This window comes from Clarias gariepinus, chromosome 4 (assembly GCF_024256425.1).
Source record: "Clarias gariepinus isolate MV-2021 ecotype Netherlands chromosome 4, CGAR_prim_01v2, whole genome shotgun sequence".
NCBI lineage: Eukaryota > Metazoa > Chordata > Actinopteri > Siluriformes > Clariidae > Clarias > Clarias gariepinus.
The window spans coordinates 43,077,536-43,104,956 of NC_071103.1; the positions used below are offsets into that span (position 1 = coordinate 43,077,536).

General features: G+C 41.3%; 1 protein-coding gene across 2 annotated transcripts; it reads left to right on the forward strand.

Moving 5' to 3' along the window:
• On the forward strand, positions 1-27,421 carry lrrc4bb (leucine rich repeat containing 4Bb). Of its 2 annotated transcripts, none has more exons than XM_053493925.1 (4): positions 1-136; positions 3,612-4,044; positions 23,488-27,336; positions 27,396-27,421. In XM_053493925.1, exons 2-3 carry the CDS (start codon positions 3,802-3,804, stop codon positions 25,426-25,428), a joined length of 2,184 nt encoding a protein of 727 aa, XP_053349900.1. In that variant the 5' UTR covers positions 1-136; positions 3,612-3,801; the 3' UTR covers positions 25,429-27,336; positions 27,396-27,421. The 2 variants fall into 2 exon arrangements, with proteins under 2 accessions (XP_053349900.1, XP_053349899.1); XM_053493924.1 differs by having other exon boundaries at positions 1-102.

The window sequence follows — 27,421 nt, forward strand, 5'->3', positions numbered from 1 at the left end:
TGTGTGCGCTCACCACTGCTCTGCGCGCGCTCCGGACCGACTGAGAGGATACACACACACACACACACACCGCGCGGGAGGAGAGGAGCAGCACCGGACCAGGTGTGTGTGTTAGGAGCGCTTTATTCTCACTGAGGTGTGTGTATGTGTGATGATTTTTGGGGGATGCTGTGTGTGTGTGTGTGTGTGTGTGTGTTATGATGGTGGCGAATGTTAATGAGAGCTGTATAAAGGCGGCATTGTACGGGCACGCGCCCTTACATTAATCTAGCTTGCACGCGCGCGCGTGTGTGTGTGACCGATTTTAACGTCCTGCATTTGATCCGTTTTTCATTTTTCTATTTGAAAAGATTTAAACTGCGAGCGATGTGTGTGTGTGTGAGAGAGAGAGGCCTAATTGTTCTGCTGCGAGCGCGCGCGCGTGTGTGTAAATCTCCGCAGTCCCCCTCTCATTAACACAGACCCTTGCCTTTGTGCGTGCTTTTATTAAAATCGACGCTTAAATATCTATTTATTTACTCTACACGACACACACACACACACACACACACATTTATCGGCATTTTTTTTTTCGTGTTGTCGTTGTTTTCCTTCCTCTGTTCCTGTGTGTGTGTGTGTGTGTGTGTGTGTTTGCGCGCGCACTCGCAGCGCCGCCACCCAGCATCCTGCATCATCCTCAGCCGTTGTCATGGCGACGAAGCTTGGAGTGCGCGCGCCCGACAGAGAGCGCGCACATCACGCGTCACCGGTCCTCCTGTCCTTTATGTGCACGCACTTACACACAGTCAGGGGGGTTTAGTGTTATGGCTTGATCAACTGTACCATGTGGCGCCCCCTTGTGCCTCTATAACAGCGCCTCCCATTCAAGACATAAACTACATACCCCTCTGATGGTTTTGTGTACGTGCATACGTGTGGTATCTGGCCCCAAGCCGTCAGCATCCGATCCTGTAAGTGTGTGAGGCGGAGCCTCCATGAATCAGATGGTTTTCTTCAGCAGATCCCACAGTTGCTCAATTGGATTGAGTTCTAGAGAATTTGAAAGAAGGTGTCAGGATGCATTATCCTGCTGAAAAAGGACACTGTCATCAGGGAACACAGTCTCCATGAAGGGTGTAACTCGGTCTGTAACAGTGTTTAGGTAGGTAGGACATGTCAGAGTAAGATCCACATGAACAGCAGGACCCAAGGTTTCCCATTAGAACATCACCCAGAGCACCACACTGCCTCTGCCTGCTCGCCTTCTTTCCATATTGCATCCTGATGCTCTGCAGCTACACAGCTCCATACATAACTATCTGCACTGCACTGTGTGTTCTCCTTTCAGAACCAGCAGTCACTTCTTTAGCAATTTGAGCTACACTAGCTCTTCTTCAGGAAAGACAAAAACAAAATGTGTAATAAGGTGTGCATGTGTTGAAAAGGCTAAAGAATATTACAAGAATAATTGTGGAATTTATACTGTACTCTCTTTTGTTGTATGTCAGACAGGCAGACAGAGAAAGTACAATCAATGCTGTAACTCGTGCACCGTGAGTAGAGCTTTATTCTGGTTAGAGTGGCAGTGGTGCAGAAATATACCCCAGCAGGGCACTTGCTACTGCAGGCCACCACACACCTTCACATCTAGGGCCATACTGCCACGGTTATTGGGAGGTGGAAATAAACCAGGGAGAATGTGAAATTTCACTCAGGGTCTGTGACACAACATTACCTGCTGTACCACTGTGTTATGGAATAATGATATTACCTGAAATTATGATGTAAATAAATCTGCATTTTACTTGTAGCCCATCTGTTTCCAGTTAATTACATATATTTATTATTTATTCAGTTTGAAAGTAAAACTCTTTTGTGGTTTTTCCCCTTTGGGCACTGTGGGGCAGATTTTAACCACTGAGACTGTTAAAAAAGTGTTTGATGTACATTTAATCTGTGTGTGTGAGTGTGCGCATGTGTACTGTGGCCTGATCAGACAGACCAGTGTAAACGTTTTGTGTCCTCACTCAGCACCAAACTCAGTTCAGGGCTCCTACAGTCTCTTACAAGGTGTGTGTGGGTGTGTGTGTGTGTGTGTGTTTGTTTGAGAGAGAGATCAGGTACTTACCTCACTGTAGATTTAATCAGAATACAGATTAAATTGCATTGTCTTTTTTTTTGGCTCAGTGCAGTTTGTTTCCTCACAGGCCATCTCTCTTTCAGCTTGAAATTACATTATTTATTGAAAGTCTTTATTTTATTTTTTTTAAATACCTTTCTAAAGCCCTATTTAGACAGGATTTTCTTATGTTTATGCAGGTGTGTAATGTAATTATTAGCACATAATTTCTGGGATTTTTTTTTATTCAGAAACTGTCATGTCAGTAATTTCTCTTTGAAATAGAATACACCTGCATGTCAGATATCATCTGAAATTTAAACCAGATTGTAAAAATATTAATGATCTAAATACATAAATGCTTCCAGGAGTCTCAGAGTAGTTATTAAGTTCCTAACACAGGTACAGACAACCCAACAGGTACGTTTGATTGTCAGAACTTTGTGGCGATGTTAACTTGGTAACGTTATGGACATAGGACAATGTTGGTATTAAATACTTTTTGAAAGTTCTTAATTTAAATAAATGACATTGGAGGATCCTGAGATAATGCTGAATGAATGAAACCAAAACAATGTTTCAAATAGTCAATCAAAATAACATTAGATTTTGAAGCAGTTTTTTAAAAAACAGTTACTTTTTATCTCCCAACTGAAAAATATCCTTAGTATACACATCCTGTTGATCATAGGTCTTTTATTATTTTCTTTTAGGAACTTAGCTGATGCCCCAAGTTGGGCTTGAATCTTGGTCTCAGCAGCAAGAGCACCCAGTGCTAGTCACTGGTCTCTCAGTAAACCTGCTGCTAAGGCTAGTAAATGCATATGTCATTTGTCAAACAAGAAACAGTACAAAATAACATCTCCAAGTCAAAAAGGTACTACACAACTGCTGTTTAACACAACATTGAATCAGAGAGCTGCTGGGAGGAAAAAAAGAATATGTTGTAAATTTGTTCTGTGAAATTAGACATTATGCAGTGTGGACATTGAGCAATGTGAATGTTGTGTGGCGTAGACTTTGTTCAGTGTGTTTGAGCTGAAATGGAGTCCTGTCAACTGGACCTCTTTCTTGTTAGGTGGAATTGTTCCACTTTTCATCCAAGTTTCTTCAGTTTACATGATTCAACGTCCAGATAACCTTTTTTTTTCCTGCTATTTCTAAATTTCCAGATTTGTCCTATGTTTCGCAATTCGCAATTTTTCTTATTTTACCATTATCTTTTCCTTGTATTCCATAATATCCATGTTTATAGTTTCCATGTCCCCTACATATATTTTTGGTATTTAGTAAATACTGAGCTTGTGGTGGTGTTAAATTGTAGGATTATTTGAATACTAAGCATGTGACTGTGGAAGATGTTAATAAGCATGCAATAAAATCAGCCCATAGTAGTGCAGACTTTGTTCTGGATAAAATGCTTTGCTAAGTGAAACTTAATTCTGATGCACATATGCACTATAATGACCCTGCTAACCTCTCCCTCCCAATTCTCTCTCTTTTTTTTCTGCAGTGGTATGACATCTCCCCTAAGAAGACTGAAGGCTGAAACTAGTTTCCATTCAATAAGTCCATTTAATTCTAATTGGTCCATGTACTCATTATAATGAATGTTTAAAAGAACGTGCTAACGCCTCCTGCCATTCCAGTGCTGGTAAATCAGAATTTTTGGAATAAGGGGGGTAGGACATGACTCATTGGCCATGTGGGCTGCCATGTTAACAGGCCTTTGTAGCCCCTTCCCCCTCCTCTGGCTAGTCCAGCTTTTATTCTGGCCATATCTCAGTGGACCCCAACTCGTTGAGGCAACTCCCCCATGCCCTACACTCTGTAGCTGCTCTAATCAAGCGAGTCGGGTAATTTGTACCAGGAAGGGACTGGACGAAGTCCCACAAAGCATCTCAGTCAACACACGATACCTCAACCTGCAGGAGAATTCCATACAGGTAAATGCTCTAAATCAATGGTTCTCAACCTGGAGGACCCAGTGCCCTGCATATTTTAGTGTTTTCTTAGCAAACCAGATTTAACTTACCATTTAAATAATCAATAGACCAGGGAAAACACTAAAATATACTGTACAAAGGGTCCACCAGGACGATGGTTCAGAAGCACTACGCTAAACAAGGGTGTTCAGACTTATTCACAAAGGGTTGATGTGGCTGCATGCTTATATTCCAGCTAAATAGGAGGCACACATGGGAGATGGTTGGAGACTAAGGTGAACTGTTTAAACAAGTAAAATCATGTGTGGCTGGTTAGAACATCTGCAACCAAACTAGACATTTGTGGACAAAATTGAAGAACCCTGCTTTAAACTCTAAACAAATAAATGCTTTGAGCTCCATAATTAAAAACATAAGATAATAAAATGTGATTTTAAATAAGTATTGTATTGTGGTAAATACAATAAAAATGTTTTAGACTGTATGACAGCATTAAAGAACATACCAGATACTGTACATGGGCAGTCTGGGGATCTGGATCAGCCGCAGAGATCTTCCTCTGTGCGCTTTGCGACCTCTGCACCTGAACCAGAATGCAGCTGCATTTCAACAACAAGCCTCAGCAGCAGTGTAATGTCTTGGCATATTTGCAGCTTGTTCGTACCGATAAGTTCTTGAAGATTGTGAATGCATGTAGTAAACTATCCCTTTTATTCCCAAGTTTAGCTTGTCATCAGTAAACAGCCCTGCCCACAGTCATCCAAACCACAGCCATGTGTGAGGTACTTTAGAGTACACTTCTTGGGGGGAAGGAGAGTGACACATTACATGTCCAAACATCTCAAGGGCCCCAAAATCACCTCGGGCCCCAGAGGGTTAACCACATAAGGCATATTTTAGGTTTCAGACATTTAAACACACATATGTACTAGTAAAACAACACATGTTGAGCTTGTAAAATACACAAAGATGTCTATGGAAGCAACAATAACAACCCATTTAAATCTAATTTGCTCATGTGTTTTATTTATAACAGATACACATAGTGTAAGTAACTATAAAGTTCACTCTATTCTTCACACATATTTAAGATAAAATAGAATGAAATGATGGATGAAGTGTGTAAGCATATAGTGTTTCACCTTTCATGTTTGTTAATTCAATACTGCTGAATACACCTAATCTTCCTGAAAAATAAAAACTTTGTTTTTTATTCATATTATGTTTATTTGTAATGTGTATCTATTTGAATAACAAAGATAAATTGACACAGATTTTTATCTTTGCTCATTCTGCTCTTTACTTTATTTTATACTTTGTTACCTGAAAGGCTTTCTTTTTATATAAAAAAAAAAGTCTAATTAGTTTGTGTGTACGTCTCAGACAACTTGCAAAATAGTAAAATCAATAAGAAAGAATCATGATGTAATCCTATATATATATATATATTTTGTATTTTTTTTTTTGACCTTAATTATGTACATTTAAATTATTATATATGGTATGTGGTTTATTTTGATAGGTTAACTGTTTTTGTGGCGTTTAGTGCTCCTTAGCGTGTTCAGAGAGAGAGAGAGATCACATCACACATACGCTTCTTCCACTCAACTCTTTAGGTGGATTTTTCCCTGGTTTTTGTTCTCCTCTTCGATTCAAATATGGTTTTCCACCGTCCTTCAAAGCTTTTCTTACTCTGCCCTTCCATTTGTGGGGGGAAGGGGAGTGACACATTCCAATCGGCCACCCTTTTACAAATGAATGGGAGTCAATTGTCAGTGATTAAGTTGTTAGTTTAAAACCAAGAGGCCATTTGGCCTACCTCTGTTAGGGCTGGAGGGGTCAGAAAAACCTGGTAGTTCTAGTGTTAATGTAAGTTCTCCCACACTATCCCATTTCTCCACTAACTCCACGGGCTTCCTGCAGCTGCTGCAACAGATTTAAAACTCTAAAGCTTCCCTACAAAGACAAAAAAAGACCCAGCACGCACTTACCTCTAAGCCCTTATCACCTGCAGTGCACCATGTTCCCGCCAATCCTCCAGCGCTGCTTGACTGCTCCCACTGTCTCACAAAGATCGAAGAAGCATGCATCTAGACTCTTTTCTGTTATGATGTCACATAGTTGATGGAATAAACTTTATCTAAATAAAGCTGAGTTACTGGCAATCTTTAAACAATATCTAAAGACATATGTTTCTTGGGTATCCAAGAAACAGAAAACAAAACAAAAACATCCCAATATTGTTTGCATTCTAGTCAATAACCCAATAAAATAAAGCCAGTACAAGCATTTATTCAATTATGGAGACTACTAAGCACTTATTTAAGTTGCTCTGGATAAGGGTGTCTACCAAATTCTGTAAACGTAAATACCATCCACAGTAAACTCATGGTAATGTGAAAGCTATCTATCAGGATCCATTCTCAGTATTAAGGCTCTAAGCAGAGATAGGACATTACATCATGCATGTGTGTAGAGCACAAGAAGTCAGGATCACTAGTATCTCAGGAATAACATATAGTTAGACAAAGAGATTGATGGTAAACACTAATTGAAAAGCTTTTCCATAACTTTGTAAGTGAAAGCTCTGCCCCGCTGCAGTAGCATTTATTATAGGCTATATAGAAATAGTACACACCTTTTTGATCAAAGCAGAAATTATAGATCATAAAAAAGAAAAAAAAAGACTTGCTCAGGTATATTGCTCTATATTGCTTTATATGTCAATAGCAGTATTTTAAAATCAATGTAAAATTTCACTAGGAGCCAGTGCAGTGTGGATAAGATAGGGATGACATGCTTATACAGTGGGGAAAAAATTATTTTTTTCCAATTTATATTCTGTAAGTCTGCCCGCTTTAATAAAAAAAGAAGGGCTCTGTAATTTTTGTCATAGGTTAATTGTGAAGGATGGAGACGGAACATCAACCAAAAATCCAGAAAAAGCACATGATACAGAGGTTAAAAATTATTTGGATTTCAATTAGGAAAATAAGTATTTGATCTCCAAACAAAACATGATTTAGCACTTTGTAGAGAAACTCTTGTTGGCAAGCACAGAAGTAGGCCGTTTCTTGTACTTGGTTTGCACACAATGCAGGAGGGATTTTGGTCCACTATTTTTTACAGATCTTTTCTAAATCCTTAAGGTTTCTTGCCTGTCGCTTGGCAACCCAAAATTGTAGCTCCCTGCATAAATTTTCTTTAGGATTATTGTCTGGAGGCCTGTGTTTCTTTGTTGAATTGGTATCTTTTAGGTCACTGTCCTGCTATAAGACCCATCTACACATTCATACATGGCCCTGTCCATTGGGCCCTCAATGCAGAAAAGTTGGCCTTAGAATCATTGTCCCTACAATCAAGCATGGAGGTGAAAACATCATACTTTCTCTTAGAATCATTCTCAGCCTTTTTTCCCCAACTTAACTTTAGACGGGCCTGGACAAGTACTTTCTTAAGTAGAGGAGACCTTGCAAAGCTATAGGATTTCAATCCATGGTGGCGTATTGTGTTACCAATGGTTTGTTTGGTGACTGTAGTCTCAACTGCCTTAAAATCATTCACAAGCTCCTCTGATATAGTTCTGGACTGATCCCTTACTTTTTCCATGATTATTCCTACCCAATGAGGTGAAATCATGCATGGAGCTCCAGACAGAGGGCGATTGATCGTTGTTTTGTGTTACTTTCATTTGCAAATAATTATTCCAACACTTGTCTCCTTCTCAGCAATTTTCAGCAAGCTTCTAGCTGATGGTTTTGTAGCCCATTCCAACCCTGTGAAGGTCTATAGTCTTGTCCCTGATGACAGCTCTTTGGTCTTGCCCATTGTGGTGAGATTTGAGTGCAAGATAAAGTGTCTGTAGACAGGTGGCTTTTAGACACACAATGAGTTAGGAGCACCTTTTTAAATTAATCTTTGTACCACATGAGCACATAACCAGGCTGTGACAGCCAGGATTATTGTTGTTTGGTATGGGATAAAATACTTATTTTATTCACCGAAATGCAACTCAATTTATAATAATATGTTTTCATAAGAACATGTTCTGGATTTTTTATTAATATTCTATCTCTATCCTTAAAAATAAACCTAGGATAAAAATTAATTATGGACCCTTCATTTTTTTAAATTGGGCAAACTTACAAAATCTACAGGGGATCAAATAATTTTCCTTACTGTATCTTCCGGTTTTAGTGAGGACTCTGGCTGCTGCATTCTGCAATGGAGCTTGTTTATGCACTTAGTTACACATCCAGACATTAAGGCATTACAATTATTCAACCTTAAGGTGACATTATCAAAATGAGCTTCAAATGAAAGACTGGAATCAATAATCACACCAGGGTCTTTTACTGCAGTATATGATGGAACAGAAAGGCCATCCTACTGTGTGAACAGAAAGCTTACTTCTAGCTGGATGTGGTCCTAGTACCAGTTCTTGTGTCTTGTCAGAATTAAGTAGTTAATAAGCATCCCGTTTCTAATGTACCTCACACATTCCTTAAATTTATCAAGCTGGTGTCTCTCATGTGTCTTTGCTGAGACATTTAACTGTGTTCAAGTTCAAGTTCAAGTAGGCTTTATTGTCACTTCAACCATATACAGTTAGTACACAGTGAAACGAAACAACGTTCCTCCAGGACCAAGGTGCTACATGCAACATAAACTTACAACATAAATTAACAAAGAAGCTAAACTAGCTAGCTAGGAGGCCTAGTTAGCTGGCTAGCAGAGACAAGACAGATATTCCTAACATAAATTACAACATTCTTCTTTGTCTTTCGGCTGTTCCCTTTCAGGGGTCGCCACAGCGAATCATCTGCCTCCATCTAACCCTATCCTCTGCATCCTCTTTTCTCACACCAACTAACTTCATGTCCTCTCTCACTGCATCCATAAATCTCCTCTTTGGTCTTCCTCTAGACCTCCTGCCTGGCAGTTCCAGCCTCAGCAACCTTCTACCGATATATTCACAATCTCTCCTCTGAACATGCCCAAACCACCTCAATCTGGCCTCTCTGACTTTATCTCCAAAACATCTAACGTGGGTTGTCCCTCTGATAAACTCATTCTTAATCCTATCCATCCTTGTCACTCCCAAAGAGAACCTCAACATCTTTAGCTCTGCTACCTCCAACTCTGCCTCCTGTCTTTTCTTCAGCGCCACTGTCTCTAAGCCGTAGAGCATCGCTGGTCTCACCACTGTCCTGTACACCTTTCCTTTCATTCTCGCTGATACTCTTTTATCGCACAACACACCTGACACTTTTCTCCACCCATTCCAACCTGCCTGTACCCGCCTCTTCACCTCCTTTCCACACTCCCCGTTGCTCTGGACCGTTGACCCCAAGTACTTAAAATCCTGCACCTTCTTTACCTCTGCTCCCTGTAGCCTCACCGATCCTCCTGGGTCACTCTCATTTACACACATGTATTCCGTCTTGCTGCGGCTAACCTTCATTCCTCTGCTTTCCAGAGCATACCTCCACCTCTCCAAATTTTCCTCCACCTGTTCCCTGCTCTCGCTACAGAGCACAATGTCATCTGCAAACATCATAGTCCATGGGGACTCCTGTCTTACCTCATCTGTCATCCTGTCCATCACCAGAGCAAACAAAAAGGGGCTTAGAGCTGATCCTTGATGCAGACCCACCTCCACCTTAAACTCTTCTGTCACACCTACAGCACATCTTACCACTGTCTTACAGCTCTCATACATGTCCTGCACCACTCTAACATACTTATCTGCCACTCCAGACTTCCTCATACAATACCACAGCTCCTCTCTTGGCACCCTGTCATACGCTTTCTCTAAATCTAAAAAGACACAATGCAACTCCCTGTTACCTTCTCTGTACTTCTCCGCCAGCATCCTCAAAGCAAATACTGCATCTGATGTACTCTTTCTAGGCATAAAACCATATTGCTGCTCACAAATGCTCACCTCTGCCCTTAACCTAGCTTCCACTACTCTTTCCCACAGCTTCATTGTCTGGCTCATTAGCTTTATACCTCTATAATTGCCACAGCTTTGCACATCTCCCTTGTTCTTAAAAATTGGCACCAATACACTTCTCCTCCATTCCTCTGGAATCCTCTCACTCTCCAAGATCTTGTTAAACAAACTTGTCAAAAACTCTACTGCCACCTCTCCTAAGCACTTCCATACCTCCACAGGTATGTCATCAGGACCAACAGCCTTTCCACTCTTCATCCTCTTCAACGCCCTTCTCACCTCACTTCTACCAATATTTGCTACTTCCTGTTCCCCAACAGTCACCTCTTCTACTCTTTGTTCTCTTTCGTTTTCCTCATTCATCAACTCCTTTAAGTACTCCTTCCATCTTCCCATCACCCTCCTGGCATCTGTCAGTACATTTCCATCTCTATCTTTAATCACTCTAACCTGCTGCACATCCTTCCCATCTCTATCTCTCTGCCTTGCCAACCTGTACAGATCCCCCTCTCCCTCCTTACTGTCTAGCCTAGCATACAAGTCCTCATATGCTCTTTTGTTTGGCCTTTGCCACCTCTACCTTCACCTTACTCTGCATCTCCCTGTACACCTGTCTACTCTCTTCAGTCCTCTCAGTGTCCCACTTCTTCTTATCTAGCCTCTTTCCCTGTATACACTCCTGGACTTCCTCATTCCACCACCAAGTCTCCTTGTCCACTTTCCCCTTACCTGATGATACACCAAGTACCCTCCTACCTGTCTCCCTGATCACATTGGCTGTAGTTGTCCAGTCAACTGAAAGCACCTCCTGACCACCCATGGCCTGTCTCAACTCCTCCCTAAAGACTTCACAACATTCTTCCTTTTTCAGCTTCCACCACTTTGTCCTCTGCTCTGCCTTTGTCCTCTTCGCCTTCCTCACCACCAGGGTTATTTTGCACACCACCATTCTGTGTTGTCTGGCTACACTCTCCCCTACCAACACTTTGCAGTCACTGATCTCTTTCAGGTTACAACGTCGACACAAGATGTAGTCGACCTGAGTGCTTCTGCCTCCACTCTTATATGTCACCCTATGTTCCTGCCTCTTCTGGAAGAAAGTATTTACCACTGCCATTTCCATCCTCTTTGCAAAGTCCACCACCATCTGTCCTTCTACATTCCTGTCCTGAAGACCAAACCTGCCCATCACATTTTCATCACCTCTGTTCCCTTCCCCAACATGTCCATTGAAGTCTGCACCAATCACCACTCTCTCCCCTCTGGGGAGGCTCTGCATCACTTCATCTAACTCACTCCAGAATTTCTCCTTCTCTTTTAACTCACATCCTACCTGTGGGGCATAACCACTAACAACATTGAACATTATCCCTTCAATTTCCAGCTTCAGACTCATCACCCTATCTGATACTCTCTTCACCTCTAGAACATTCCTTACAAACTCCTCTTTTAGAATAACTCCTACTCCATTTCTTTTCCTATCCACACCATGGTAAAACAATTTGAACCCTGATCCTAAGCTTCTAGCCTTGCTCCCTTTCCACCTGGTCTCCTGTACACACAGTATATCCACCTTTCTTCTCTGCATCATATCAACCAACTCTCTTCCCTTCCCTGTCATGGTCCCAACATTCAAAGTCCCCACTATCACTCCTAAACTCTTGCCTTTCCTCTTCTCTCTCTGCTTACGAACACGCCTTCCTCCTCTTCTTCTTCGACCAACAGTAGCCCAATTTTCACCAGCACCCTGTAGGTCAACAGCACCAGTGGCGGTCGTTGTTAACCCGGGCCACGACCGATCCGGTATGGGAATTATATTCTTGATTCGCATCATTGATTTGGCAAATGTTTTACGTCGGATGCCCTTCCTGACACAACCCTCTGCATTTATCCAGACTTGGGACTGGCACAAGAAGACACTGGATTGCGCCCCCCCCGTGGTTGCATTAACATAAATTACAATATAAATTAACAACAAAAAAAAAAAACTAACTAAAAGACTAACTAACTAACAGACTATCTACAGGTTTTTTTTTTTTCCCAGACAACAGACAACAACATAAAGTGCACGTGCAAATGTGCAAAACGAGCAACAACAAAGTGACAGTGCGACAACAACGACATATCAGAACATAAAACATAAAATTAAAGTAACAGTGTAAACTAATACCATGTTTGCGAATTATGTTACCCAGAGGAAGCATGTAGAGATAAAATAGTCACCATTTAAATCTACAAACCAATAACGATCAGTCAAATAAGATCTGAAACAGAAGAGGGTTGTTTCCTTAACGCCTAATACATTATCTAATCTATCAAGGAGAACAGGCTGATCAATGGGGTTTAAAGCTGCATTAAAGTCAAGTCAAGTAGGCTTTTATTGTTATTTCAATCATATTTAGTTCCGTACACAGTAAAATGAAACAACTTCCCTCAGGACCAAGGTGCTACATACAACATAAATTAACCAAACCACCCAAGACAAAAATCAAATTAGCTGACTAGACAAAAAAGATGGCAAGAAGACAACATAAAGTTCATGTGCAAATGTGAGAACAAGAGCAACAACATGAGACAATGCAATACTCTGTTATAATGAGTTCTTCTTCTTTGTCTTTCGGCTGTTCCCCTTTAGGGGTCGCTACAGTGAATCATCTGCCTCCATCTAACCCTATCCTCTGGATCCTTTTCTCTTACACCAACTAACTTCATGTCCTCTCTCATTGCATCCATAAATGTCCTCTTTGGTCTTCCTTTAGATCTCCTGCCTGACAGTTCCAACCTCAGCATCCTTCTACCGATATATACACAATCTCTCCTCTGAACATGTCCAAAACCACCTCAATCTGGCCTCTCTGACTTTATCTCCAAAACATCTAATGTGGGTTGTCCCACTGATGAACTCATTCTTGATCCTATCCATCCTTGTCACTCCCAAAGAGAACCTGAACATCTTCAGCTCTGCTACCTCTAGCTCTGCCTCCTGTCTTTTCTTCAGTGCCACTGTCTTTAAGCCGTAGAGCATTGCTGATTCTCTTTTATCGCACAACGCACCTGACACTTTTCTCCACCCATTCCAACCTTCCTGTACCCGCCTCTTCACGTCCTTTCCACACTCTCCGTTGCTCTGGACCGTTGACCCTAAGTACTTAAAATCCTGCACCTTCTTCACCTCTGCTCCCTGTAGCCTCACCGCCCCTCTTGAGTCCCTCTCATTCACACACATGTATTCCATCTTGCTGCGGCTAACCATCATTCTTCTGCTTTCCAGAGCATACCTACACCTCTTCAAATTTTTCTTCACCCTGTTCTCGCTACAAAGCACAATGTCATCTGCAAACATCATAGTCCATGGAGACTCCTGTTTTACCTCATCTGTCATCCTGTCCATCACCAGAGCAAACCAAAAGGGGGTCAGAGCCGATGCAGACCCACCTCCACCTTGAACTCTTCTGTCACACCTACAGCACATCTCACCACTGTCTTAGCGCTCTCATACATGTCCTGCACCACTCTAACATACTTCTCTGCCACTCCAGACTTCCTCATACAACACCACAGCTCCTCTCTCGGCACCCTGTTGTACGCTTTTTCTAAATCTACAAAGACACAATGCAACTCTTTATTTCCCTCTCTGTACTTCTCCACCAGCAACCTCAAAGCAAATACTGCATCTGATGTACTCTTTCTAGGCATAAAACCATTTTGCTGCTCACAAATGCTCACCTCTGCCCTTAACCTAGCTTCCACTACTCTTTCCCACAGCTTCATTGTCTGGCTCATTAGCTTTATACCTCTATAATTGCCACAGCTCTGCACATCTCCCTTGTTCTTAAAAATCGGCACCAATACACTTCTTCTCCATTCCTCTGGAATCCTCTCACTCTCCAAGATCTTGTTAAACAAACTAGTCAGAAACTCTACTGCCAACTCTCCTAAGCATTTCCATAGGTATGTCAACAGCCTTTCCACTCTTCATCCTCTTCAACGCCCTTCTCACCTCACTTTTACTAATATTTGCTGCTACTTTTTCCACAGCAGTCACCTCTTCTACTCTTTGTTCTTTTTCGTTTTCCTCATTTATCAACTCCACAAAGTACTCCTTCCATCTTCCCATCACCCTCCTGACATCTGTCAGTACATTTCCATCTCTATCTTTAATCACTCTAACCTGCTGCACATCCTTTCTATCTCTATCTCTCTGCTTCGCCAACTTGTACAGATCCACCTTACCCTCCTTACTATCCAATCTAGCATACAAGTCCTCATATGCTCTTTGTTTTGCTTTTGCCACCTCTACCTTCACCTTACTCTGCATCTCCCGTACTTCTGTCTACTCTCTTCAGTCCTCTCAGTGTCCCACTTCTTCTTAGCTAGCCTCTTTCCCTGTATACACTCCTGGACTTCCTCATTCCACCACCAAGTCTCTTTGTCCACTTTTTCCTGACCCAATGATACACCATGTTCCCTCCTACCAGTCTCCCTGATCACATTGGCTGGCTGTAGTTGTCCAGTCAACTGAAAGCACCTCCTGACCACCCATAGCCTGTCTCAACACCTCCCTGAAGTCTACACAACATTCTTCCTTTCTCAGCTTCCACTACTTTGTCCTCTGCTCTGCCTTTGTCCTCTTCACCTTCCTCACCATCAGGGTTATTTTACACACCACCATTCTGTGTTGTTTGGCTACACTCTCCCCTACCAACACTTTGCAGTCACTGATCTCTTTTAGATTACAACGTCGACACAAGATATAGTCCACCTGAGTGCTTCTGCCTCCACTCTTATATGTCACCCTATGTTCCTGCCTCTTCTGGAAGAAAGTATTTACTACTGCCATTTCCATCCTCTTTTTAAAGTCCACCACTACCTGTCCTTCTACATTCCTGTCCTGAACACCAAACCTGCCCATCACATTTTCATCACCTCTGTTCCCTTCCCCAACATGTTAAATGAAGTCTGCACCAATCACCACTCTCTTACCTCTGGGGATGCTCTTCATCACTTCATCTAACTCACTCCAGAATGCCTCCTTCTAACTCACATCCTACCTCTGGGGCATAACCACTAACAACATTGAACATCACCCCTTCAATTTCCAGCTTCAGACTCATCACCCTATCTGATACTCTCTTCACCTCTAGAACATTCCTTACAAACTCCTCTTTCAGAATACAAATTTCTTTTTTTATCCACACCATGGTAAAACAATTTGAATCCTGCTCCTAAGCTTCTGGCCTTGCTATCTTTCCACCTGGTCTCCTGGACACACAGTATATTCACCTTTCTTCTCTGCATCATATCAACCAACTCTCTTCCCTTCCCTGTTATGGCCTAACATTCAAAGTCCCGACTATCACCCCTGAACTCTTGCCTTTCCTCTTCTCTCTCTGTTTTCGAACACGCCTTCCTCCTCTCCTTCTTCGACCAACAGTAGCCCAGTTTCCCCCAGCACCCTGTAGGTCAACAGCACCCATGGTCGTTGTTCCCTAAACATACATCCTAAAGCTGATGTATGTAGCTATATCTAGGACTGGCTTCATTTAATGCTCATTCAATTTAAATCAGGTTTCTGTTAAACACAGTATATCAAACTCTTGTTACAAAAACAAAAACCTGATTAGATTACTAAATACGTAAGCATTTTTGTTAGCTCAGATATATATAACAGATAGGTTATAACAGTTTTAATGTGCAAAAGACAAACTTATTGAACCACATCTGTGTCTGATTAAACTATTTATTTAAATACTTGATTTTATTTATTTATTGTATTTGTTTCAGATTCTCTTTATATTTTATACTTCATTTTCTGGCACTCTAAACATGCATTACTTGCATCAGACACAAACACCGCTAACTCACTGTCTCACTGAAATTCAAGGTTTCTTTAGTTTGGCTTACCTCCCATCTTGAGTCAGTGTACTCTGTTAAATGTTTTCCCTATATTGCATCACCACTGAAACTCCTGGCCAAACTATGATGTGTTTATGTAAATTAGATGTTATATCAGTAAATTGGGATGCGTTGCATGCATGTAAATGCTAAGAGGGTCGCAGTGGGTAGATCGTTTTAGTGTAGCCATATGATGCTTCTTTTTTACCATGCTAATATACTGTATGTTTTAGAGCTCTCCAAAATGTATGTGTTAATTTTCTAGCTTAAAGACCATTCAGGTCCTAGAGTGTGAATAACAGGGTATTAATTTGTGATGACATCTTTGGTGTTAATCTGGTTAGCAGAATAAAAAAAAATATTCATTATGGAGATAAATCTTCCAGACCTGTCTGTAGCAGAACAAGTCTAGGCTAGCCATATTAGCAAATTAAAATGGGAAAGTTCTTTAACCTGGATTAGTGTCTGGACTGTGTGCATGAAGATAAGTAGTATTACTATAAGAAGTACAGTGGTTACTCAAGCAGAATGTCTATTACTGCTGAGCACTCTGTCGCAGCCAAACGACAACAGCCAAAATAAATCAGTCGCAATTCAAAGTAATTTGTGAAATGACCGCCAGGTGGCGCAAAAGGACATTTTGCAAAATGGCTGCAATTAATTTTGTTTAGACAGACTCTCTGTTTCTATCTGTCTATTTCTTTATTAATAAAGAAAACAGCACAAACAACAGTTTAAGAGCTTTTTTTATTTTTAATGGTAAAAATGTCAATTTTGGAATCGGATGCTCAGTGGGCCGAGCACGACGTAATAATATTTGTATGATCAAATTACTCGTAGCATGAATACAGGAAGCGCTTCTGTTTCAAATAATCATTCAACGCTGAATGATCAAAAGAACATGAAATTAATAATCAAAAAAATAATATTCATGGTGCTTTTTACTGTTTATGTCCAACATTGAACAATTATTTAATTATTAATAATTAAAGCTGCTCATGTCATGCACGCTTTTACTTTTAAAAAATCTGCTCTTTTTCTTTTGTTAGAATAGCACAGAATGGGTAACAGTCATAGTGCAATATGGCCTGTAGTATTTTTAAGTGTCTTGAAGGAGTCCAGTCTTTCCTGAGCAGTTTTTTAAGCCTTTTGGCATCTCCTATACTCCATGCATTACATGTTAACTTCATAAAAGCTATTTACATGATTATCTAAAATTCTGTCTACCTTTTTTGTATCAAAGGTTGAATAGAATAGGTTGAATATAAGGTCAGAAGCCCTATAGTAGGTCTCAGCTTTATTAGCCACTGGAAAGCTATTGACACACTTCTGGCTGAATTCTGGTTGGATATTTGGCCATTCGTCTTTGCAACACTTGTAATGCAATTTACATCAGCAAGTATATGTTGCCCCTATTTATGAGAATTGAATATTGGAACAAAGCTGCTTGTGTTGGTACACACAGCACAATGCATGTGTGTGAATGGCTGAAATGTGGTTGTAAATAAACCTTTTAGTGAATGTAAAATGTTCGCGTGAACCCGCAGCGTGCGTGTGCGCTCTTTCACTTTGCAGAGTTTTGATCTAAAGTTAGATGAATGTGCGTGTCGATATGAGAGCTTTATAAGAGATTGCTCTTTCCCAGAAAATCAACAAACACAAATTTATATGTGTTAAATAAACTCTGTCTTTGCGGCGCTGTGCAAAACACACGCCGACGTGAGCGGCAACATATTTGCTGTGTAGTGGAACGCGCGTGCGCACAACCTCTCGCGGGCGAGCCTTTCTCTGAATATGCGGTTTTAACGGGGGTTTTAAGAAACACAGCACCGGCAGAAGTAGACTAATGATTATGAATGCGTCGGGGAAAACAGCAAGGAAACTGACTGGCCATTTTAATAATTCATTGGTGTGGAGTTTCGGTTTATTTTCTGACGCGCTCTGTCCGATACAGAACAGCACTGTATCCCTGTTTGCTTTTATTATTTTACAAAATCATAAAGTTTTGCCTTCATTGTGCATGCACTTAAATAAAAGTATAGTCTTATAAAGGCTATGTATCTTTTATAGTTTTATTAGATAATTTTTTCCCCATTAATCTGACAACACCTGTGGCTCACCCACTTTTTGTCACGATTTCTCAGTCGGTGTCTGTGTGTGCGTGGCATAATTTGCAGGAGGCGAGCTGGCGGTTTAGTAATGGCTTTTTATTAAATAAACACATAAAATAAACACCAACATAAACCATACAAGGACAACAAAAGCTAGACGCCTAACTGCGCTCCAGTCAGGCTCTTTATAATTAACTTAATTATCTTACCTCGGTTCAGGTGAACTCCCATGTCCCCTGACCGAGGTGCAGTCTGGGACACGCAGTCCAACTTAAACCTAAACTCCAACATAAAACAAACAAACCCAGGCGCTTTGGCACCCTCTAGGGGTTAACCGTTACAGTACCCCCCCCTAAAAAACGCTCCTCTGGAGCGTTACCAGAGGACCCGGACTCCCTCCCCAGCGGTCCCAGTCTGGACCCCCAACACCGAGGCGGTCGATCCCCTCTCGCGAGCAGGGTTGGCAAGCCTGCATAATCCACGCCCGCATGCGAGGCTTAAGAGCTGGGGCGACGCTCGGTGGCGGCTGAGGAGCTGGAGCGACGCTCGGCGGCGGCTGAGGAGCTGGAGCGACGCTCGGCGGTGGCTGAGGAGCTGGAGCGACGCTCGGCGGCGGCTGAGGAGCTGGAGCGACGCTCGGCGGCGGCTGAGGGGCTGGAGCGACGCTCGGCGGCGGCTGAGGGGCTGGAGCGACGTGCGCTGAGCTGGGCGGCGGCGGCGGAGCTGGAGCGACGTCCTCTAAGCCGGGAGGCGGAGAAAGCAGCAGGCCGACCTCGAAGCCCGGCTGAGGAGCCGGGGCGTCGTTTGCTGCGTCCATCGGCGGCTGAGGAGCTGGCGCAATGCCCTCAAAGCCAGGAGGCGGAGAAAGCAGCAGGCCGACCTCGAAGCCCGGCTGAGGAGCCGGGGCGTCGTTCGCTGTGTCCGTCGGCGGCTGCTGAGCTGGCGCGATGTCCTCAAAGCCGGGAGGCGGAGGAAGCAGCAGGCCATCCTCGAAGCCTGGCTGAGGCGCTGGCTCGAAGTTCGTGCAGCTTGGAGGCGGCAGATCGGCAGTGCCGCACACGACGCTTGGCGGCTGTGGAGCGGGAGCAACGTCCCCCATGTCTGGCAGAGATGGCGGCGGTGGAGGAAACGTGTCCTCGTCGCCGTGCAGCCGCGGCGCGTAGACCTCTGCGTTGATTACAGACGGGAGCGGGAGGAGGAGTGCGTCGTCCAGATTAGAGAGAGGGAGAATATCCGGAGCTACAGCGTGGTTCTCTCGAACCTGGACGAGCAGCATTTGGAGTTGCGCCACCTGCTCCCGCAGGTCGGAAATGCGCTCTCTGTTTTGCTGCGCCAACAACGTGTAGTCCTCCATCGTTAGATCCTCGCCACCGTCCTGCCAGGCCTCCTCGGCCCATGCCTCTTGGATGGTGCTTGGGACCGTGTATCTCCCCGCTGCCTCACCTTTAAACGGCGTCCGCCGAATGGCGAGTCTGCAGCCTTCCCAGCTGTGCCGCGCTCTTGTCTCACGCTGCTCCTCGCTGTCCTTCAGCCAGTCCACCGGTTCGAAGAGCCTGCAGCCTTCCCAGCTCTGCAAGAGCTCTCTCTCACCTTGCTCCTTGCGTCCTCCAGCCATTCCGCCAGCTCGGGCGAGATAGTGATAGCGCCCCCACATCGACATCTGCTGACGCAGTAGCACGGCCTGACAATGTTAGAATTTTTATGGTCATTTAGTTTCGTTTATTTTAGTTAATAAATCTACTACAAATTTAAAGAACACAAAATATAACATGACAAAAAAACCTACATGCGTAGATTTTCTAATTACACATGATAAAATCTAAAGCCTCACTGTGTTAACGTTTACTTTGCTTAAATTCGATCATAATAAAATGTTATTCAATTTTAATTCTACATTTGTACTGTAATTTTAGCACTGTAATTATAAATTTGTTTATCTACAATGTTTCACTTGCTTTTATTTGTTACTACGTGCAGCTCTAAAGGAACTGCGGCTCATTAATCGTTGAGAGGATGAACTGATGCCCGAGGCGTCAGTCTGTAGTTATATAGCGCCACTCAGCAGTAAAAGCCAGCAAACGCACAAACCCAAATGCTGCCCCCATGAGGCGTGGCGGTAAAACCAGAATACCGCATGAGTAACATCTGTAATATAGCAAGCTTGGTAGATGTTAGCTAAATAGCTTGCTAATATGGTTAATCTATAGTTCTTGGGTTCTTAAAAAACACTTGGACTGGGAGATTTAGCTCAATCTCGGTAATGTTTTAAGTTAACTTTTATAATCACTCAAATTATTTTACTGTGGTATACATACCATGCTAGTTTGATGTTAACTGTACCATGATGTTATATTTAATATATTATTTTTGACAGTACCATGGTACATATTTGCTGATATAGTATATGTACCACACTACACTGGTTCTATTCTAATGGATATGTTGGTACAGTGGTACATGTACTGTACTATAGTATGGTGCATGGTTTTATCATGGAACATGTACTGAGATACTGTCAAAATATGTTATAGTTATTTATGTACCATAATGGTAATATTTAAATAGTATATCATGGTTCCCTCTAAAGGATATTACACAATACCTTAGTGAGGTATTTTAGAATTGTACTTATTGTGTACCACAGTGGCTACCAGAGTTCAGCAGGTATCTAATATAATACTGCCTCTACTATACCATGTAAGTAGTATGTACTAAAATTCATAATACACAGTCTTATAGAAAGTATAAAGAATGTGAAAGTGATTTTTTTGTAAAAATACCATTATACCAGAAAATGATTTTAAGGTTTAAGTTAACTTTTAGAAAATTACGTGAGAAAAAGAAGTCTAAAAGTTTACTGTACTTAAATGTTAAATGTAATTTTCTGATATAAAATGTACTTTATTGTTGGAAGTAAAAGTGTGCACATTTTGATTATTAACTTTACTGTGACCTTGTAGTAAAGCATAATACATCCATAAACATAAAATTTTGACTTAATTCTAGAAAAAAAAAAGGTTTTTTCAAGTTGGACATGGAGTATTAATACTATATATATATAGTATTATATATACACTACTTTTAGTAGGCATGATAAGCACCTCATCTGGTAGAAAGAATTTTTCAGTCCAGTAAGGTGCCACTTACTTAGTGACCTAATAACTCAGTGTAAGAATTGAGTTATTAGGTTACTAAGTAACCCTAACCCTAACCTTTGGTACATACCATAGTTTTACTACAGTACAGTACATAGTGAAGAACCACAGCGCCTACCCTAATACTATATAAAGTCCTATGGTGCCTACCATAGGAATGTATGAAGTACCACACTAACACCATGGTATAGTATGGCACTATAGTTTATCATAGTAAAATTCCTTGTGATTGGGATGGGATTTCTATCAACATGTAGCGTATTGGCAGATCTCTTTTTTTCTCATTTATTATTTTTAATAATTACTATCCTGACAAGATGCTAATAAACGCTAATAAATGGCATAAAAACTTTCACACAAAGTCTGTGCAACATTCTGACTATTCTATCTCATACTACTGTGGCTAGCCCAAAGATGTATCTTGCTGCAGGGTGAAATGCAAGCTTTTATTGTGGCTAAGTAAAAATTCATGTGGCTAATTTAAACAAACTAACTTTTTAGGCTAACTGGCAATAAAATCACTTAAATTTAAATATAGAAAATCAGAATTCACTCTTACGCTTCACTTTGTAGCGAATCCAGGACCTAAACAATTTCTCCCTGAGGACGATGATTTATAAAACACTGTGTTTCGTGTTTTTTAGGTGTAACTGTCCATGTGTTTACACTGTATTGTAATCTGGTGCACGTTATCCATGGTTATCCGAGTCTACAGTAGTTTTAAATAGTTCTTATTGATATTCTCTGTCATTTCAGTTTAATGAATTAATGTCTTAATATGCTTCTTAACATTTATTTTGACAATAATATTAATATTAATAATTTTGTTAATTCAAGATTTAACAGCTTCATATATCATTTTGTTTAAATATTTATGAATACTTATACTAAATGTTAAAATTAACATGAAAGAAAAATAAAGCCTTCCAGACCTAATATTTAATAGCATTTAATATGCTTTGTTGTGGGTGGGTCTATGCAAATTTCTACAGATTTATTCGTCTTTGAATCCTAACATGTGGTAATATTTGAAGGAAAATCTTATTTAATTGTTTAAGTACAGTGTTACGGTTTCCTATTTGGTTGTTATTTTGCTCTCGTCTAAGGGAGATTGGAAGCCGACATAAGGAAAAATAAATAAATAAAAAGAAAGGATAATATCTTGAAGACCGTCACTGATTACTAGTTGAGAAGCCACTCATGAACAAGAATGAGACCAACTCGAGAGTAGCGCTGAGTTTTAGCAAACTTTAGTAATTTTAAAGCACCAAAACACACAGTGGAAACCAATAGTACAAGTAGAGAAAGAAATAATATTTACAGAAAATATATACAAAATATCAAATATGCATTCAACGGTGGGAGCCACGAGCAGAGCTTAAATCAAAGAAATAAATAAAACAAAACACCTTCTAACTTATGCGCGGCAGTCAATCTAAACTAATAAACAAAGTGAAAACAAAAACAGGGCGTGGGATGCCCGCTAACTACACTAACTAGCCAAAACATAAGTACAACAATTAGCTCTCACTCCTATCTAGTGTGTCTAAACAAAGTCTAACTCTACGTGCTGTTTATGTACGCCCTAGGGCATACTAACCTGGACTCGACACTGCGAATGGAGAAACGTCCAAGAACTCGTACTGGGCGTAGTCAGGACAAAACAACACACGTAGAAAGCTTAGCGTAACGCACACACACCATTCACAAATCACTACGACAACGTTCAATAATACCGGAAGTATAGCGTCACCATAGCAACAATCTATATGAATGAACCAAAAAAGCCGCGCCCCTGGCTGCGTCACTTCCGGGTTCTTATACTCGGCTGGGGCAGCCTCATTGGTTCCCACGGTAATCGCGGTCGCGCTGGAAACCATGATTGACAGGTGCGATGTCCAATCCCAAGACCTGAAAGACAGAGGCACTAAAATACGTGCGAAATGCCCGAAACTACTGCGGGACGTAACATACAGATTTAAGCAGTTGTTTAAAAATCAATTTAAATCATTTATATTACAACTTGGTTCTTTGAATTAAACACAAACCTGGTTGTATGATTAACCTGTGTGTTTAATTAATAAAGGTATTAATAAGCTAAAAGGTAAATGCCCTTGCTGTTGCTCCTACAAAAATAAGAGAATGTGGTGTAGACACTTTTCATTTAGCTAGAGATTATAAATACAGTAGCTAATGAGGTGGACATTTCAATGCCAAACAATGGATATAACTAAGATTATGCCAACAAAAACAAAATTTATTTATGTGTTGTTTAAATGTATTCCTTTCTTACTAATGTTGCTTTCTCTCTCTCTCTCTATAGATGATCAAATCCGACACCTTTAAACACCTGAGCCACCTGGAGATTCTTCAGCTGTCAAAGAATCAAATTCGTCAGATTGAAGTTGGAGCATTTAATGGCCTCCCAAACCTCATTACTCTTGAGCTTTTCGATAATCGCTTGCCATTGGTTCCATCGCAAGCATTTGAATATCTCAGTAAACTGCGTGAACTCTGGCTGAGAAATAATCCAATAGAAACACTTCCAGCCTATGCTTTCCATCGCGTCCCTTCCCTCCGTCGTTTGGACCTTGGTGAACTCCGAAAGCTCAGTTTTATCTCGGAGGCGGCCTTTGAAGGACTAGTCAACCTTCGGTTCCTAAATTTGGGAATGTGTGGATTGAAAGATGTTCCGAACTTGACACCACTTGTTAAACTTGAAGAACTGGAACTTTCTGGGAATCAGCTAGGTGTAGTTCGTCCAGGATCGTTCCAAGGTCTTGTTTCACTACGCAAGTTGTGGCTTATGCATTCACGCATCTCGTTAATTGAACGCAATGCTTTTGATGACCTAAAGAACCTAGAGGAGCTCAATCTATCCCACAATTCTTTGCATTCCTTGCCCCATGATCTTTTTACACCACTGCAACAGCTTGAAAGGGTTCACCTGAACCACAACCCATGGGTTTGTAACTGTGATGTTCTATGGCTTAGTTGGTGGTTGAAAGAGACTGTGCCAGATAACTCCACCTGCTGTGCCCGCTGCCATTCTCCACCTGGCACCAAAGGACGCTACATTGGGGACCTGGATCAGAGAGACTTCACTTGCTATGCCCCTGTCATTGTGGAGCCTCCAACTGACCTAAATGTGACTGAGGGAATGGCAGCGGAACTGAAATGCCGGACTGGAACGTCCATGACCTCTGTGAACTGGTTGACCCCTAATGGAACCCTGATGACCCATGGTGCTTACAAAGTACGAATCTCAGTGTTACATGATGGCACCCTAAACTTCACTAATGTTACCATGCAGGATACCGGGCCATACACTTGCATGGTGACCAACTCAGCCGGAAACACCACCGCAACTGCTGTACTTAATGTGTCTGCTTCTGATCCTGGAACTCCATACAGCTACTTTACAACCGTCACTGTGGAAACTGTGGAGACGGGGCAAGATGGCCATGGCTCTGCTCGGCAGTTTGTCAATGAAACCTTAATCCGTTTTCCAGCACCAACGGCACCATCAGGGTCATCAGGGCCTTCAGGATCTGGTCCATCATCTCTGTCACCTCATGTTACCCGTGCTCCAGAGCGCCCGTTCACAGTCTCCATCACTGATGTTGCTAATCTTTCAGGTCTTGAGGATGTAATGAAGACAACAAAGATAATAATTGGCTGCTTTGTGGCCATCACATTCATGGCTGCTGTGATGCTTGTGGTTTTCTACAAACTGAGGAAGCAGCACCAGCTGCACAAGCATCATGGTCCTGCCCGTGCCATTGAGATCATCAATGTTGAGGATGAAATGGGACCACCAGGTGGTGCCAGTGGCATTGCAGGTGGTTCTACACTTCACTCTGGGGCAGGACCAGTATCTGGGGGTGGACCTGGAGCAAATCTTCGGATCCATGACTCTGAAATCGTCACCCTGCCCAACATTGGGCGCTCAGATCACATCAATCACTACTACAAACCTCACCACTTTAACAACAATGTTTTAGGACTCAACATTGGGGTGGGGCAAACTGGCAACAAAACAAGCCCTTCCAGCAAAAAGCAGGCCTCATCTAACAATCAAACCGGCACAGCTGTTGATGCCACTAATCCTGGATCTGTATCTCCGCCGTTACCGATTCCAATCCCTATGGCAATGACTTTCCATGGAACACTGAAGAGCTTAAGCCACACCCCCAGCTCTCAGAATGAGCCTCTGCTGCTGTCCAATGGGTCCAAGGAGAGTGTTCAGGAGACACAGATCTAAAGACACAATGAAGTGTTTAGGAGAGAGTGGATATTGACATATGGACAGTTTTAGGAGATCATTTCGGGGACTTGGAGGATTATGAAATTGTGAACACATCGTTTGTAAAAAGAAATGTGATGAAATTGGCACTATTGCGACATGTGCCAAAGAAAACACCTTTTGTTTTTGCAGTTTCTACGAAGTTGTATCTGTGTATAAAATATAGTCTATAATCCAAGTAGCGTTAATTCCCTACGTGTTGTTTTGCCACAGGCGAAGAACACTGAAGAACTTGTATAAAATCTCACACAAACACATTGAGGAGAACATCACAGATCTTTCTCTTCACATGATGTGTGTGATACGGAGTGTGAGTTTATACTGAAACTAAAACAGACTTTGGTCATCAGAACACACACACACATATATATACATCTACTCTCTGACTGCTGAGCTGTAGGATTTTAATGCACAAAATGAGCCTCGGTTTATTAACCGCAACTTCAAACATACTTGCTGGTACATGTGAGGAAAGGTGCGTGTGTGTGCGTGTGTGTGAACAATCTGTGAAGAAATTGAGTTTATTGTTGTGTTTTTCAGTATCTATGTCTCTTTTCACTTTCATCACTTTAACATTAACATCAGCTTTATTCTCATTTTTACCACCACAACAAACTCAACAATAAATATACGACATAAACACAGTGAATAAACAATAAACATACTCAGAGTTGGTGAATTAAGACAAAGATGTATTCGAGGATCATTTTCAGAGTCTGGTTACACTACTGCTTAAAGTTTATTACTACATTCAAATTATTAAATTGTTATTTATTATGAGGACCAAAACAGGGTTTTCAGAAACATCTAGACCACTGCTCTTAAACACAAACATTCACCTTTATACCTGAAAAAAGTCAGGGATAGAAAATAAGAATTGAAGATGCAAATTACACCTTAAGCCACAAGATACTCAGTCAATATCATAAAATTACAAATGTGTGTGAGATGTAGGTTTATCACACTTTTATTAACATCTTTATTTTACTTTGTTGAATAATCAAGTATCACTGTTTGTGTTAAATCTATGTACGCCCCTGTTCAAGAACATGCACTTAGTTTGAAGGATAAGCTGACTGAGCCAACAAGAAAAATTTGTTTAGGCTTGAGTTTGACTGAAACACGGCAATATTTTAGACAAACTTCACCGCCGTATGCATAACTCGGATAGTGCCGGATAAGTCTTAAGTGGCACCTAAAACTGTAAGTTCTCACTCTGTGCTTAACTCAACTCTGAATATGGAGCTGTGTGAAGGGTAATTATTCCAACCCTCTCACCATAACCTCGAACATCAACTTACAGTATACAAAACTCAGCTGTACACAGAGTAAATTATTCATACAGATGCCTAAAGGGAATATACGAGAATGTGCTGGTGTTCTGGTGTGTTAATGGAGCTGCACTAAAGCATGTCTTTGCACATAATTGAGGCAGTTGTTTAGGAGCTAGTCTGGGATTTAAGGGTTTAGGAATCATTGTAAGGTCTAACGGTTTGGGGAGGTGTTGGATGTAATTAGATTTTCAGTATAGTTTTAATGTAGAGGTCAATGTTTTCAGGGGCAGTGGCCAAGGGCTTAGCTGTAAAGTTTAAACCTAGTGTTTGGTGTTTATTAGCAGTGTTTGAAGTTTGGTAGGCAGCTAGGGGATAAAATTACTTATTTGGAATTTTAGTGGCTATTATTTTATGTTAATTTTTAAAATCATGATTTTAAGAGTCAATTATGAGAGTTTAAATTTAATGCCGTATAGTTCAGTGGTTATTATTTGAAGAAAATATTTTATTGACATTATGGTGCAGATTTATATTTTGGATTTAGCGGTAAGGTTTTAAATGATTGGATCAAGTTTAGGGGTGATTAAATTAGGTTATGGTAATTAGATCAAATAAAGGGTGTTTAGATCTTTTTAGGGGTGATTTAATGAGGGATGGTATAATTATATTAGGTTTAG

Excerpts from the sequence above, each read along its gene's own strand:
- lrrc4bb (XM_053493925.1), top strand. The coding sequence starts at position 3,802 with ATGTGGGCTGCCATGTTAACAGGCCTTTGTAGCCCCTTCCCCCTCCTC. Across the intron at positions 4,045-23,487 it reads TGCAGGAGAATTCCATACAG|ATGATCAAATCCGACACCTT; the intron begins GTAAATGCTCTA and ends CTCTCTCTATAG.